At 40.2% G+C, this 15,081-nt stretch overlaps 1 protein-coding gene across 3 annotated transcripts in view; it reads left to right on the top strand.

Annotated features, from left to right (window-relative positions):
• The window catches only part of LOC101159690 (protein c-ets-1-B), a 37,179-nt gene extending 22,806 nt beyond the window's left edge, over window positions 1-14,373 (top strand). For 2 of the 3 annotated variants that reach the window (XM_011482903.3, XM_004075863.4), the window contains 7 exons: window positions 3,093-3,212; window positions 3,731-3,931; window positions 4,218-4,295; window positions 4,556-4,801; window positions 7,415-7,675; window positions 11,028-11,146; window positions 11,354-14,373. In XM_011482903.3, the coding sequence (XP_011481205.1) occupies window positions 3,093-3,212; window positions 3,731-3,931; window positions 4,218-4,295; window positions 4,556-4,801; window positions 7,415-7,675; window positions 11,028-11,146; window positions 11,354-11,569 (1,241 nt within the window). In that variant the 3' untranslated portion in view covers window positions 11,570-14,373. The remainder of the gene's footprint in view (window positions 1-3,092; window positions 3,213-3,730; window positions 3,932-4,217; window positions 4,296-4,555; window positions 4,802-7,414; window positions 7,676-11,027; window positions 11,147-11,353) is intronic. The other variant, XM_011482904.3, reaches the window with a different exon arrangement.
• The last annotated feature ends 708 nt before the right edge of the window (window positions 14,374-15,081 follow it).

The raw sequence follows: 15,081 nt of genomic DNA, 5'->3' as shown, positions 1-15,081 counted from the left end.
GCTGTGCCTGTTTCAGACCAATGGGCATTTTCCCCAGCTACCAGACTCCAGATTTCCCACTTGCACTTTTGCATGGTTAATGTTTTCTGTTTTTTAAATAAAAATTGTAAGGTGTCAAGTATGCCCTAAAGAGAAAATACCATGTGATTATGACAGCAGAGCAATGATTTAAACATCAGTGGATGGAGAAACAAAAGTCTCATGCCTGTTTGCTATAGCAAGGCTGAGTGGCTACTTTCACCTCACATGTAGACTAAACATGAATCGCACTTAATCAGTGACTCTTAGAAAAGACTATTTTATTCTTTCTGTATTATTAGGATAGGTTTGCATCTTGCAGCTTCCAGACAAACAATCTTTAGACTGTGTCTCGCTGGTGAAATGTGAACGCCATAATCTTGTCTGCGATTTACACTCTCTCCTGTATTTTGTGAGCTAAGTGGATGGGACTCTTTTTCCGGACAGACCCGCACCGTCTAATGTGGAAAGTGATGACTTGTTGATGCTTTAACTCTCGGTGCACACTGACCATTCTGCATCTAATGGGACTCACAGGCATTGAAATCGTATCAGGACTTCATCATTTACCAGAGATCCATGCTCGCTTCCCTCCCACTAATGGATGCACATTGTACATTAGCACTGCCACAGATAACTTTCATATAGATCATTCACCATGGAGACTTCTCTATTATCACTTTGCTGTTACATTTAGGGAGTGCCTCTCTGTAATGTTGTGCCCACTGTTTTAAGATGCAAGAAAGCCATGCATATTCATCTAGCTGAAGAGTCTACATATTTTGGAGGGGAAGAATTTTTCTGTCACCTAACCGTTTCAGAAATTTGCTTTGATTTGCTAAAATATAATGGGGGTTAAAAAAAAAACAACAACCCCACTTCAAACCATTTTTCACAATTTTCTGTTAAAAGTGCTTATTGTTTGTTCTCATACTGTATAGTGTTGAGTGTCTTTGATGGAGGATTTAGTGCTCAAGTGGGTTCAAGTCTGTGTGGGCAACTATGCTGGGGCCGGGCTGATGAAAGCTGTGGTGAGGGAGGGGGGTAAATGCTTCGAAAGTGCAGACAAACTCCACTCCATCTAGCTTAAATAAACTGCCACCTTTTTGCCCCTGCCTTTACATCAAAGTGCAGACTGAGCCCCAGTTTCATCTCAGCTTGCAGCTCTTGTGCTACACGAATGTTGCTGAACTGCCAGTGCTACTTAATAGAAAAGTGCAATTGCTAGATGACAAGACTAAGGTTTTTTAGGTTGAAATGAAGATAAATGTTCAGTTTGGGTGCTACTTTTCGTGTATTCCAAGTTCTTAATTTTGAGTCATCTCAATAATACTGAACTAATCCATAGCCAGATGCTTTGCATAACTTTATATTAATGTTTACCATCAATCATTGCCTTGCTAAGATTGGTTGAATTTATGTTCACAAGTGTACAGAAGAGCGACGTTACTACTGGGCAAATTGAATTGCATGAAGAAGCAGTGCTCTTTTGTACTTCGTCTGTAACAAGTCAGTCTGTAGAGCGGCTTCTTTCGTCTGAGACATGCACATAAAAAGACCCAATTTCTTAGCCAGACAGACATGGGCTACTTGGGCGAAGCTGGGACAGCTGCTGTGCATTCCAGACAAGGTCATGACATTAGTGAGTGGTAAGAACGAGCGCGGACTGAATTCTGTCTCAGTGTACTCCTCTGATAAAACCTCCAGCTACTTGAGACGCCAGGACATGAGTTTTAGGGATGGGGATGATGGTACTTTAGGTTGTGGGTCCCGTCTAGCTGCTTTCCCAGCAGCCTTGTTGGGACTTTCCTGAATCATCCAGACAAACCTAAAGATACTTTTGATAGTTTAAGGCCTCACGAACATTTGTGTGTGCTACTCAAACACATCTTGTCATGTAAAGTATGAAAAAAGTGTCAAATGATCCTCACTTTACAGAGCTTCTTCTCATTTCTTTACAAGTATTTTTTGTGAAGTTTGTTTATCAGTTATCCATTCTGATCTCCATTGCTTGAGGGTCTTTCCCCCTCTCCCTCCATTGTCTCACCTCCTTTGCCCTCTTATCCCACACATTTGCAGTCTGTTGGATCTAATTAGATGAGTGCGAGTCATCAGGCAGTGTTTAAGGCCATCAAAGGGGGCTTTGTTCCCCACTGGGTGCCCACTGGCAATGAGCAGAGAACAGTAACCCCAGTGTGCGATTGAAACCCTTGAGACAGCCCACCCCCTAACTCCTTAAGCCACCCGCCAGCAGCCGATGCGACATCATCACCCCATTCCTTGCCCCTTGACCTGTCAGCATGTTTGACCCAGTGCTTGGTCTTGTGACAGTGGGATCACTGTGTTGGGGCAGCATAGTAGGAGGGATAGCAGGGGTCACAGTTTCACCGATGGGCAGGCGGCCTCGGTCCCCCACCCAGGATGGAAGTCTAGCTGAGACAAACGTTTTGTAAATACACCTGCATGTCAGATGGGGAGGATATGCTGAATGATCCTTGTAGTTTCAGACACTGAAACCCTTTTCAAAATGTACGGTGTATTACGAAACTATGTTTAAATGACCGCTTCTTCAAATATTTCAATTACCTGCAGTAGGGTTTGAACATTGTTTTCGGTTGAAAAATGTGTTTGCATCCATTGTTTTTGAATAGATCTAATCCAAAGCTGTGGGCTCGCCCTTTTGAAATGGATTGCTTTTGATACGGAGGGGTTTCTGTCTAGACGAACTGTAATTGTTGTTTCATGTCGTCGATCACGGAATATCTAACCCCGTTGATTTTTGTGTGTCTGTGTGTGTGCATCAGTAGGTTTGTTTGCATGAGTGTACTGGTGTGAATGTCTATTTGAATTACATCCACAAGCCCCTCTGTTTCATATCCTCTCAGCTAAGTTTCCATTCTGTCTGGTTCATTGGCATGAAATACATTCCAGTTTTCTGGGCTTGTTTGTTGGGTGCATTTGCGCAGTCTGTTGAGTTAGCAAATCAATTATTCATATCTTAGGAAAACAAATCATTTGTTGATAATCCACAGAAATAAATTTGAAAGTTAACAATTGCAATTCGTGTTTTGCAGATCCAGAGTGCGGCGATGTGCCCTTGCTGACTCCAGGAAGTAAAGAGATGATGTCTCAGGCTCTGAAGGCCACCTTCAGCGGCTTCACAAAGGAACAACAGCGACTGGGAATTCCCAAAGGTAAAACTCTTAGCTGCATGTGTTCTCATTAGTCCATGTTAACATTTCCATTGAGGAAATCAAAAGTCGTCGATTAAGCGTGAGCCTGAAAGACAAGCTCAGTGTTTCACATGGCAGGAAAGCACATGCTTTCACATCACAGCTGAATCAGAGCAGTCAGCAAAGAAAAATGGAGGATGCACTCAGTTAGTGACTTCCAAACTTCTAGATTTGACTCACAAGCAGTCTTCTAATATTAAAATTGGACGTAAGCTTTTCTAAAACATGACTTTTATGCGTCAACTTGCAGTTGCGCAATAGTTTAATTGATGGCCACAGTTTCTCTTTTCTTCCCTCCTGCTCTTTAGTGATAGCTGAAGTGACATTTTGCAAATTCTGTTATATAGAGATCCTAGCAGGAACTGTTCACACTCTTTGTCAATCTCAATTTTAGACGAATTTGCTGCACAAATGTGTACCAGTTGTGTTTGAACTCTAGTTTTTACTGGAAATTAAATAAGCAAACAAATCATTTTCAGATCCCAGACAGTGGACAGAAAACCACGTGGCTGAGTGGCTAACATGGACAGTGAATGAGTTCAGCCTGAAGAATGTGGACTTTGATAAGTTTGTCATGAATGGAGCCAGCCTGTGTGCAATGGGGAAAGAGCGCTTCTTGGACTTAGCTCCTGACTTTGTAGGCGACATCCTTTGGGAACATTTAGAAATGCTTCAAAAAGGTAAAATGACTACACTGAAATTGAAATATTCCACATATTCGCTGAGAATTCTTTTCATTATAAAACAATTAAAAAAAAACTCTCAATGCAAAATATAATTACTGTTCATTCAAATGAAGGACTCAGATGGTTTTCACTTTAGTAACAGGATCCTAACTAGAAAACACAGTTTGGCTATTAGGTCATTAATTTTTGATAACTCTGATGCAGTTACATGATACAAAAAAAAAAAAAAAAAATCAATAATGAGGTCAATGACGTTCACTCTCATCCATTTTTCATGAAGAGGATACAAAGCATTACCCCATCAATGGACTGACCTCCAACTTCCAGGAATCCCGTTATACCTCAGACTGTTTTTTCAGTAAGTACTCATTACTTTCTCGTCTGTCACACTTTCTAATAGCGGTTAATGTCGTGGATCATTTAGTTTTGTTTTGTTTATGTTTATCACTTGTACATTATTAGAAATGAGCTATCTTGCGTTTATTTCAAGCCCAAATTCAGTGCAAAATATATATATTTTTTTTAATTATTCCTTTTTGTTTTGTTTGGTCCTTTCCTGTTTTTATTTTATTTTGTTTTATTTCTTTTCTATACTAATATCGGTTTATGTATCTCCAGGCTATGGTGTTGAGCATGCTCAGTGTGTCCCTCCTTCTGAATACTCAGAGCCCGGCTTCATCACAGAGTCCTACCAGACCCTGCATCCCATCAGCTCAGAGGAGCTGCTCACCCTCAAGTATGAAAGCGAATACCCCGCTGTCATCCTGCGCGACACGGCCCTGAACTCCATGCCAGGGGACTACTTCTCTGTCAAGCAGGAGGTGGTCTCCCCTGACAACATGTGTGTGGGACGCCTCAGCAGAGGTGAGGGAGTTTATAAACCGCATGATTAAGACTATAACTGAAATTCGGTAACGTCGTACCTACATTCGTCTCCTTACGAATGTGTGAGCCTGTGCATGCATGCAATTGTGTTACTGCACGTACAATGTTTAAAGGTGTCTGTGGGTGTTTTCTTCACATGATTGTGCTGAAGCGACCAGAATCTTGTCATGCCACATCAGTGTGCATGTATTAGAAGAGAAGGAAAGCAGGCACTCTGGTTGGTTTGTGGTTCAAACAAACCCGCCTCACACACTTTAGACTGAGTTGGGAAAAAAAGAGAGCTCTATTGTTTTTGTCAGACTGATACACAAACCAAAGCCGCAATTCGTTCTTCTCTTACCGCCTGTCCTTATGTAAAGCAGTTCAAGCGCTGTAACCTTAAAGACTTTTTTTTTTTTTTTCTTGTTGATGTTGGCCTCCTTTCTTCGGCTCAGCCTCTACATTCTGGGTAAGGAGATGGAGGTGTCATCTTCAGTCAGCAAGCATAGGGGTTTTCTCATGAAACTGTTTGCTTTTTTTTTGTTTTTTTCAACGTGCAAGCTTGTTTTTTCTCCCACTGATAGTTTAAAGTGGAATTAGCAGCATAGTTTACATTTGTAGCTATGAAGCCTAGGTCTATTTTCTCACAAATCCCCCAGCTGTATAAATGAATAGCGTGATCTATATAAGTCATTCAAGAACCCTTCTAGGTCTCCAAGCATTTCCCTGTAAGATTTGAAGCCCAATCATCAATGCAACATGCATGCCAAGCTTCTAAGCATTGTGTTGTGCTTTCCCTGACGTGGGAAAGTACTTTGTAGCACCACCGACAATCCACATGTGGCTTCAATTTCAGTTGCTGAGGTTGTAGCATCAGTGTAAGAAGGCACTGCATTATCTGTCATTTGTTCAGGACTCAAACACTCTGCTTGTCTTTGACAAGGCCAAAAATAGCAAGATCATTTGTGTGATTGTCTTTTCTTTTAGGAAAAAACAAACCCAAATGGTTGTTTTGAAAGGGAAATGAAGTTAGAAACAGATTGACACATCTCAGAGCTCTAGCTGACAAAGGAAATGTTACGTAACAAATTCTTGTCTTTGTCAGTGTATTTAAATTTTCTCCTGTGTTAAAAAAAAACCAAAACACTCAGATGACAAATGGAGTTTTTCCTGTGTTTCTAACAGTTCTTGTAGCATTTTTCTGATGATGGAGGTCATGTAAAAAGAAAATTCAAGGGCCCATATCATGCTTTTTTTAAGCCTTTCAGAATAAACTATGTCTTTATATATGTGCATTTGTGGGTTCTCTCTGGGACTCCGGCTTCCTCCCACTGTCCAAAAACATGCTTCATAGGTTAATTGGTCAACCCAAATTGTCCATAGGTGTGAGTGTGAGTGTGCATGGGTGTGTGATATGTGTGACCCTGCGACAGACTGGCGACCTGTCCAGGGCGTCCCCTGCCTTCACCCATAAGTGGCCGGGATAGACTCCGGAAGCCCCGCGACCCCGAAAGGGATAAAACGGAAGAAGATGAATGAATGAATATATATGATCATATATGACCTTTGGCATTCTAAAGAACATTTTTTAATCAAATATTAGTTTTTTTTCACAGCTCATTTTCCTACCTGGAAATAAGACTACTCGATCTCTGAGGCACCGCCGCCCATTTCATGACGTCAACTTAAAGCCTGCGTTGGCAGCATCCAAACCTTTGTTAAGATGGATGTGCAGATTGTGCATATAACATTAAAGTGTTTTTGCCAAACATCACTAGCTCTGCAGAGAAAGTGTGTGTGTGTGTGTGTTAGCCTGGCGGCGGTGCTGATAGCCCAGACGGAAGGGGCTGTTCCTCCCTTATCCATGTCACACTGTTAGAACCCACTTGTTTTCGTGGATTGGGAGGAGCTGGTCCTCGGGGTGTGAGTTCTTTTGAGAAATACTCAAAATACCACTTTGGGGATGTTTCTTTGTGAGAAATTAACATTCTAATCCACTTAAAAGATTTTACAAGATATAAGTCCTTCAAACTGTATTTCCGAGTCTTTCTTTGTTAAAATTGCTGTGAATTAGAAGTAGATGAAAAGGTGCAGCTGGAAAAAGCTTATAGATGTTGCATAGAAGTTACTATCAGCGGCCCATAAACCCCCTTCCCTGCTCCAGTGTCCACCTGCAGACAAATAGATCCATGCACGTCTGAGCAGACCTCTGGCTCAAAATTGTACGGCTGGATAGTTTTGATATTTCTTGCCATTAATGTTACACTGCGGTTGTGAGAGGTTGCAAGCTAGCAGGAGAGAGTGTAAACAAATGGGAAGTGGGGGCGGAGTTGCTCAGCACCAACAGCCCATAACCTGCAGGCAAACATTTATTGAACTACTGCCTCTCTGCTGAAATTATGTTTTTTATTTTGGCTAAAAACAGCATAATCATAATTAAAAGACCATTGGGAACACTTTTACAATAGATCAAAAGATGATGGAACTTAATAATTACTTAAACTCATTCAATTTCTGCCTTTAATTACTACAGTACCTGTTGATGGAAAAACACCTCTTCACCAATAACCGCTCGTCTTCTCCCCCTTTTTCTTTTCTTTTTTCTCCAATCAGGCAAACTCGGAGGTCAAGACTCCTTTGAGAGCATTGATAGCTTTGAAAGCTGTGACCGACTGACCCAGTCATGGAGCAGCCAGTCCTCATTCAACAGTCTTCAGCGGGTACCGTCATACGACAGCTTTGACTCGGAAGATTACTCCACTGCTCTGCATGGCCACAAACCCAAGGGCACCTTCAAAGACTACGTGAGGGAGCGCTCAGACCTCAGCAAGGATAAACCCGTCATCCCAGCAGCGGCGCTGGCAGGATACACAGGTACTGTCACATGTCCAAGGGTCAGACTTGAATTCATTACGTTTTTTTTTAATCCTCAAGGCCGAACGCAACATCGTGAAGGGTGTCTTGGAAAAATTCCATTTGTGTCTGTAATTACAGTTTCCACACTAGTTTGAGTCAGTAGTTTGAAGTAAAACAACCTGTTTAAACCCTTTAGCTCTGATCATTCGTGCTTTATATACAATTTTCATCACTTGGGTATACAGCTGTTACACATTTGTCGATGCTCTGCAAAAGCTCCAGATGTGGGAGGATTGTAATGTGTCCTTTTTAGAGAGGGGGAAAAAATCCCCCCCCCCCTCTACCTAGAGCCCTGAAAGTTGGCAGGAAACAAAATAGATTCTGCTCATAACTTGTTCTTTTTCACTCTCTCGCTCTATCTACATCTCTCGTATACCTGTTTTTTTTATCTGCAGCCCGCATCTCAACCCATTTTTTTTTTTTTTAACAGCTTGTCCCTAACAACGAGAGTGAAACACAGAAATCATGCCTGCTTCTGCACCAGAGCACAGTTATCTCTTCATCTGATGAGGCATCTTCACACTTAACACATTTTGAAGAAGCCGCTTGTATCTGTTCTTCTAGTTCACAAAGATGTGGAGATATTTGCAGCCTCTGAAGCAAATGTGTTATTGGTTTTCAGCTTGAAAGTTGCAGTTCCTGCTACTTTTAACTGGTTATGTGGATTTATATTTGAACTGTGAGTCATAAGTACAGCTATTATTATATATGTGGTCATTATTATCCTGCAAGATCATGTTGGGCCGAAAGGAAAGGATCTTTGTTTTTTTAAATGAAGCCCTTGGATAGCTTCAAATTTTGGGGCTATATTAGTTGTGATCAAATCTGTGTTAAACATGGCGAAGTCTAAGAAGGATTTTTCCTCTTTCTATTGATCAACAATGCCTTACAGATTTGATTGGATGGGCCTAAAGTCAGTATGCACTAGTAATTGGTTATATTTGTGAATGTTAGTTCAAAAAGCCTCTTGAAGAACAATGAGTCATTCATTTTTAATGATGTTGGAGAATGCCATAATATCGATATAATCAAATAATGAAGAGTAAAATGCAATCTCGAACTCCCTTTGAACCATTAGAGCTGGAGTTACACCCCCCCCCCCCCCACCCCATTTTACCAAACCATTAGACTAAAATGGAAGAATATAATCATGCTAATATTTTCTAAACAGCTATCTGTCAGGGAACATCAAGCGTGTTTCCTTTTTCTTTTTTTAGGGATGCATAAGACCAAATAAAGAAGCAAAAATGTCAGCAGCGATAAAACAAAATAAAAGGGAAGAAAATGAATCTAAATTGAAAGAGCTACTTTTTTTGAATTCAAAACTGCTGCAGCTCGACAGGCAGGCTGCTCTGCGTGGCCTCTCGTTCCAGTGACGAGGTGACAGGTGACACTCATGGAGGGAGATAAGCCTGCAGTTAGATAGCTCAAGCTCCAGTTGTCATCTTTGTGGTTTTCCGGTGATAATTCAGCATTTACAACCTACCTGCAGCAACTTCAGAAAGCCCTGCAACCTGATGAACTTTCAGTCGTTGTTTTTTCTCTTCGGTCTCTTTGACTGCGATATGGAAAAATGCCTGCATCAGTCTATGACTGGCATTGCTGTTAATAGCAGTCAGGTTGAACAACAATAAAGTCATGTTGAAATAGGCCTTTTCTTTTTTTTTTTCCTTTTCTTTTTTCCTAAACCTTGGCTGCACATAGAAAAACTTCAACAGCATTGAATTCCTGTTGAACACTGCTGGGACTGGAGGCTGCTGCCCTTTTGCTGCACAGTGTGCTTCTGTCCCATTGTGCCTAAAAAATTGTCGTGTATTTTTGGAAAGTTGAGTGTGTGTGTAAAAAGGGTCGCTGGCGTGAGATTGCAAGGGGGGGCTGGTATCATCCTTATGTGGGCCGGGTGCCGCAGAGGCAGACTTTTGGAATGTGAGCCGCACTTTTCGGTGTGAAAGAGACGCAGTGTTGCACAGGCGCCCATTTTCCAAACTCGGAGGGGCCTTTTGTCGCGCACCACCTTCAATCCTTCCAAAAAAAAAAAAAACAGAACGGCTTTGAAGTACCATTTCAGTGCTTCAACCCACATGTCTGTTTCCAAGGAAGCTTTTGTTTGCATCGTGCAGAGGTACCTTTGGTTTTCTAAAAGAGGTGACTTTTGCTCAGCTCCAGTTTTGCTGAGGCGGCATGTTGCACCGGCAGGTGTGATTTTGAACGTGTGAGCCTCAAAAGTGGGTGGGTTCTTGTGTATGCAGAGAAAACCACACGATTAAAGTGCCGCACAGTGAATCTAGTTCAGAGAGAGAACCGGCCTTTTTTTTTGTTTTAGGGCCTCTTTGTTCCGCTTTTGCGTCTTTTTCTGTCAACTGCTTAAAAAAAAGCATCAGCTTTTTAAATTATTGTGCAACTAATTATCTTTGTTTTGATTCTTTCGAAAATATGTTGCATTGTATCATAGGAAAGCTGTTGTGCTCAAGCACGCAATTCCCATAGATTTGCTGCTGAGGCCCAAAGGCAACAACACTTTTTTTTTTTTTTTTCACAAACGGTGATTTCATCAGTTTGGAACTCATATAGACACAGTCTCTAAATTCACATACTGTACAGAACAACTGGCAGACAGGGAATATGAATGAGACTGTTGTATTTAGTCGGACATTTGGTTCCAATTCAGTTTTTCTCCCTGACCCAGATTAGAATGTTTACTTTGTTTCTATTCAGAGCTAAGTGAATAATTGGCATGAATATTTAGCAGTTTCACATGCAAAAGGAAAAGAATCTGACTCCTTTAGACCTCAAATTCTTTCTTTTTTTGTAAAAGAAAAAAGGCGCAACATTTTCCACAGTGGTGCAATAAAAAGGATTATTTATGGTCCTACAATGTCTGCTTGTAATCTTGTTGTGCCGATATGAATTTTTGAGTCCTTTGGGCTCAAGTTGGCAGAGAAAGACGTCTGACTGGTAATTATTTGAAATGTAGAAACTGAATGCATTGACGCTTTAGTGTGATTTAACCCTTGTGCTATCTTAGATGACCCCAACCTTACTTTGACGTGTTCTCCCTACCATGACAAAGGTGGACAAAGGTGTAAAGATTTCATGTAATCCATGGACACCAGTGAAGATCACAAATCATTGAAGAAAAAGGGTTCAGAGCACTGTCTAGTGGGTCTAGATGACCCCACTCCCAATGTTAAGGTGCCTAGGATAGCACAAGGGTTAACCATCACAGTGATCAATCGTCCCAACAAGAGCTTCCTCCCAGTTGAAGCGGCTCAAATGAACACCTCCTTTTCTTCCGCCGTCTGCTCTGCAGGTAGTGGCCCCATCCAGCTGTGGCAGTTTCTTCTGGAGCTCCTGACCGACAAGTCTTGCCAGTCTTTCATCAGCTGGACAGGCGACGGCTGGGAGTTCAAGCTTTCTGATCCAGATGAGGTGAGAGGTCATGACCCTGATGGTCACCAGCACACGAGATGGGAGGTCCTGAGTAGTTAGCCATATGAACGAAATGGCTCCTTTCTAAATACAGTGGCAGAAAATGATTCCAGCTCATCATAGTAGTATTTTTTTATATGCAGAGGGATTTTTAATAAATACATGCTAATGTTTGGGGCCTGTCGTTGTTTATCTGTGCTGCTCCAGGTTGCCCGGAGGTGGGGGAAGAGAAAAAACAAGCCCAAGATGAATTATGAGAAACTGAGCCGTGGCCTTCGTTACTACTACGACAAGAACATCATCCACAAGACGTCTGGGAAGCGCTACGTCTACCGCTTTGTCTGTGACTTGAAAAGCTTGTTGGGCTACACTCCCGAGGAGCTCCACGCCATGTTGGACGTAAAGCCTGATACGGACGAGTGAAAGCAGAGATGGGAGGGGGACAAAAAAAATGAAGGAAGTGAGGACAAAGTTTAGGAGCCACACGGACTGAGGCTTTTAAAATAGTCTTAACTGTTTGATTTAGTTGGTAAAGCATTTTGGGGGGGGGACCCGAATGTTTTTAATGACCAACTGTGGTCTTTTTCAGCTCTGAGCTCCTGATTCTCAGACCATGTTTTAAAGGAAGGCAGAAGCCAAAAACCCCTGTATTCGTTCCCTGCATTGGAGAGGTGTGAGCGAGCGAATGTGCAGTTGTGTCATTTTTTTACATTTTATTTCATATATATATATATATATATATATATATATATATATGTCTGTATATATATATGTCTGTATATATACCTTAGCTTTACCGGTAGACTGCTGGTTTTCTTGTGTTTAGGTTATAAAAGTGGGGGAGGCAGGAGCAGCAAGAGACAAAGGGTGAACCACAAGCGGGGAGGAGTTGACTATAGTGATGCATTTCAGAGCTCAGTTAAACAGAAGGGGAGCGAAAACTTCCCTTTTCGCTCCCAAAAAGTCAAATCTGAACCGAGAAAGGCATTGTACCGTATTTAAAGACATGATTTCTATCTCGAGAGGAGACACTTTTTCGGCAGGACCAAAAAAAAAAAAGAAAAAATCAAATTGTTGTTCATAATTTGATGTTTCAGGAGTTTGTGCCAGTATTATACTGCTAGAAAGGACCGAGGTAAACCAGCCAGGCCAATTAAATTATTGAGAGTTTTGCTTGTGAAGACTCAAGTTAAACTTCTCTTATCTCAAGGACCGTTAACTGAAATGTGCTGATTTAGGATCACACAACACTAGAAACACTGGCCCTGAGCTTTGTGCCTGGTAAAGCCTTGGTAGAGATGACTCATTTCCATAGTGTCTGAAAGACGAATGAAAGTAACCGTTGCTTTAGAAACTGACTCACCTTTATGTATATGTTTGCCATTTTGTCAAAGGACACATATTGTGACTGAAACTTGTGCATTTTTGCATTTACCACCAGTATTAGCAAAATGTAGACAATCTATGCGGGGAAATTCAGGAGCCTTTGCTAAGAAGAACTGTTTGATGTGCGGATTAAGTGAATAACTTGTCGGGTCATTGTTTATGTTAGGATTGCGTTGTCCCAGTAGTCCTGTCTGTTCTGTGAAAAAGGCATTACTTATCTGAGGAAGAGATTTGTTTGTTTTTTATTATTTTATTTCTTATTTTGAAAGCCCTAAGAATGTCAAATGTTCCTCAATTTTTTTCTGTCACACAGCTTGCTGTGGCCGTCTGAGTGCAGCTCCAGTGCAGTGAGGAGGTACATCGTAAGGATAGCAGATAGGAAATGTACAGAATGTGAAGTTGTTGTTTTTTTCCAAGGGGGGGAGAGAGATGAAGGTGCCAGAAAGGAATCTGCGGATAACGCAGGCGATCATCGAAAGCAATAGACAGAGATAAAGCAAGTTAGTTCACTTGAGACCTGTTGGCTGAATGGCAGAGCGTTTGATTTCAAACTGTATGAAAAACACACAAGGGTTCTTTTTTGGAGTTTCCTCACAATTCACTGGTTGCATTCATACAAACGGGCAGCAGTTTCCTCCCCACAGTGGGAACAGTGGCTCTACACTGGGAAATGCCAAAGTTGAATATTATCTTAGAATACAATGTTATTGTTTACAGTGACTGAATGTTACTATATGGATGAAAATAGCTTTTGAGATGTCTATTTGTACAGATTGTATTTCATAATGCTTTATTGAGACCCAGATTACACAAATAAGCAACAGACAAAGCAGGAATAATAACCAAAGCCCATGTGAGGTCTTTGGCCACGGTGCATTGGGGTATCCACAGCGTTAGAGGACAGGGACCAAAAATTTCTCATGTATATGGAAAGTGTTGTCTTTTTTTTTTTTCTTTTTTTTTTCAAGAACACACACATATAGGACAAAGTCTTTGTTTCTAACTGAATGCAGAACAGAGGTGCAGTAAATGTTTGAGATCTTTTTCGCTTTTTCATTATAAGGAAGTTTTAAACTTGTGACCTTTTCAACATAAATCCGATCTTAAAGTATTTGGGGGTAAATACATATTGCTTTTCAAAACACTGTTTTTTTTTTAGTCATTATCACATTTTTTTCCTACAATTTAACCCCTTTGTAAAGATAAAATCCTTTGACAAAAACAAAATCCGAATATTAGTATGGCTGCACAAGTGGAGAAAACAGTTTCTTACCTTAAATGTTTTTTTTTTTAATGTTTTGTTAGGAAAATATACTTTTTTTCATATGGGAGACTCCAATCTACTGCAGGACTTGTTTATGTGTGTCTCTTTGTCAGACGAGTGTATTTAAACCAATATTTTGTGACATATGCATATCTCAGAACTATACTAGAAGGAAAAGCCTTATTGTCTTGGATGTATTTTCTTTGTGTATATTTTTTATATTGTGTCTGTATTTTTGTTATGAGATCATTTTTATTATATTTAGTTCACAAGCATTTGAATATTTTTCAATAATTTATATTTTATAAGAGACAAAAGACACAGATAGCTGGTGCTTTCATGGGAACTTAAAGGTAGCGCAGGACAAAGCAATGTAGCGATCTGTTTTTTTTTTGTTTTTGTATTTTTTTTTCTTTTTTCTCTTAAAACAAAATTGACCTGTCTGCTAGGAAAAAAAAGGCTGATGCTGGCCCATCAATGATTCTGCTGGAAAGGTTTTATAAACTGTAGCTTCTATTTCTAAAATGTACTTAATGTACTTCCAAATGGTATAAAATATATGTGAAGACAGATTTTATAACTCTGTGTGGTGTCTTCTTTCATTTCTTTCTCATATGGATACAATAAAAATCACCATTATGTTTAATTTTCTTCAAAATTACAATATTTCTTGCATCATTTACGTCATTAAAACACATTTCAGTTGTTTTCTAGTCAGCAACATAACTAATTAAATATCACTTTTTAAGCAAACTAATGTAAAAAGACTTGTAGTCGCAAGTTTTTCTTGCTTTTACTCATCGACATGCTAGGTTCGTAAATCTTAAGCTGTTTCAGCAAACAGGGATGGGTAAGAATGAAACAAAACGAGCATCATCTCAACATTAGTGGAGCGACCCATGCGTAAAATACATTTTTCTTAATCTATTTAACGCATAAATTATCAAAATTGGCAACAAAAAAGTTTCCACAAAGGAATAAAGTTTGAACTGAAATATTGATAGTTTGATCCCCCCCAATGCCTTGGGACCTTTCTTTTGCCCCAACTATGTGTCGCTGTAGGCCAATTTTAAAAGTACATATGTAAGAATGATTTTGCTTTATTGTTCAAAACATAAATAAGAAATATATGCGGTGATGACTTGCTCCATTTGGGAATGTAACATGTTTAAGAATATTTTAACCAAGGATATAATAATTTTGTACATCACCCAAGGACAACACCTTGTTCAGTTTGTATCCTGCAAAACAGAACTTGCTTTGCCAAGTTTAATTGTAAAACTTC

This window comes from Oryzias latipes, chromosome 13 (assembly GCF_002234675.1).
Source record: "Oryzias latipes chromosome 13, ASM223467v1".
Taxonomy (NCBI): Eukaryota; Metazoa; Chordata; class Actinopteri; order Beloniformes; family Adrianichthyidae; genus Oryzias; species Oryzias latipes.
Note: the sequence above shows the minus strand (reverse complement) of the source record. Positions and strands in the feature narration are given on the sequence as shown.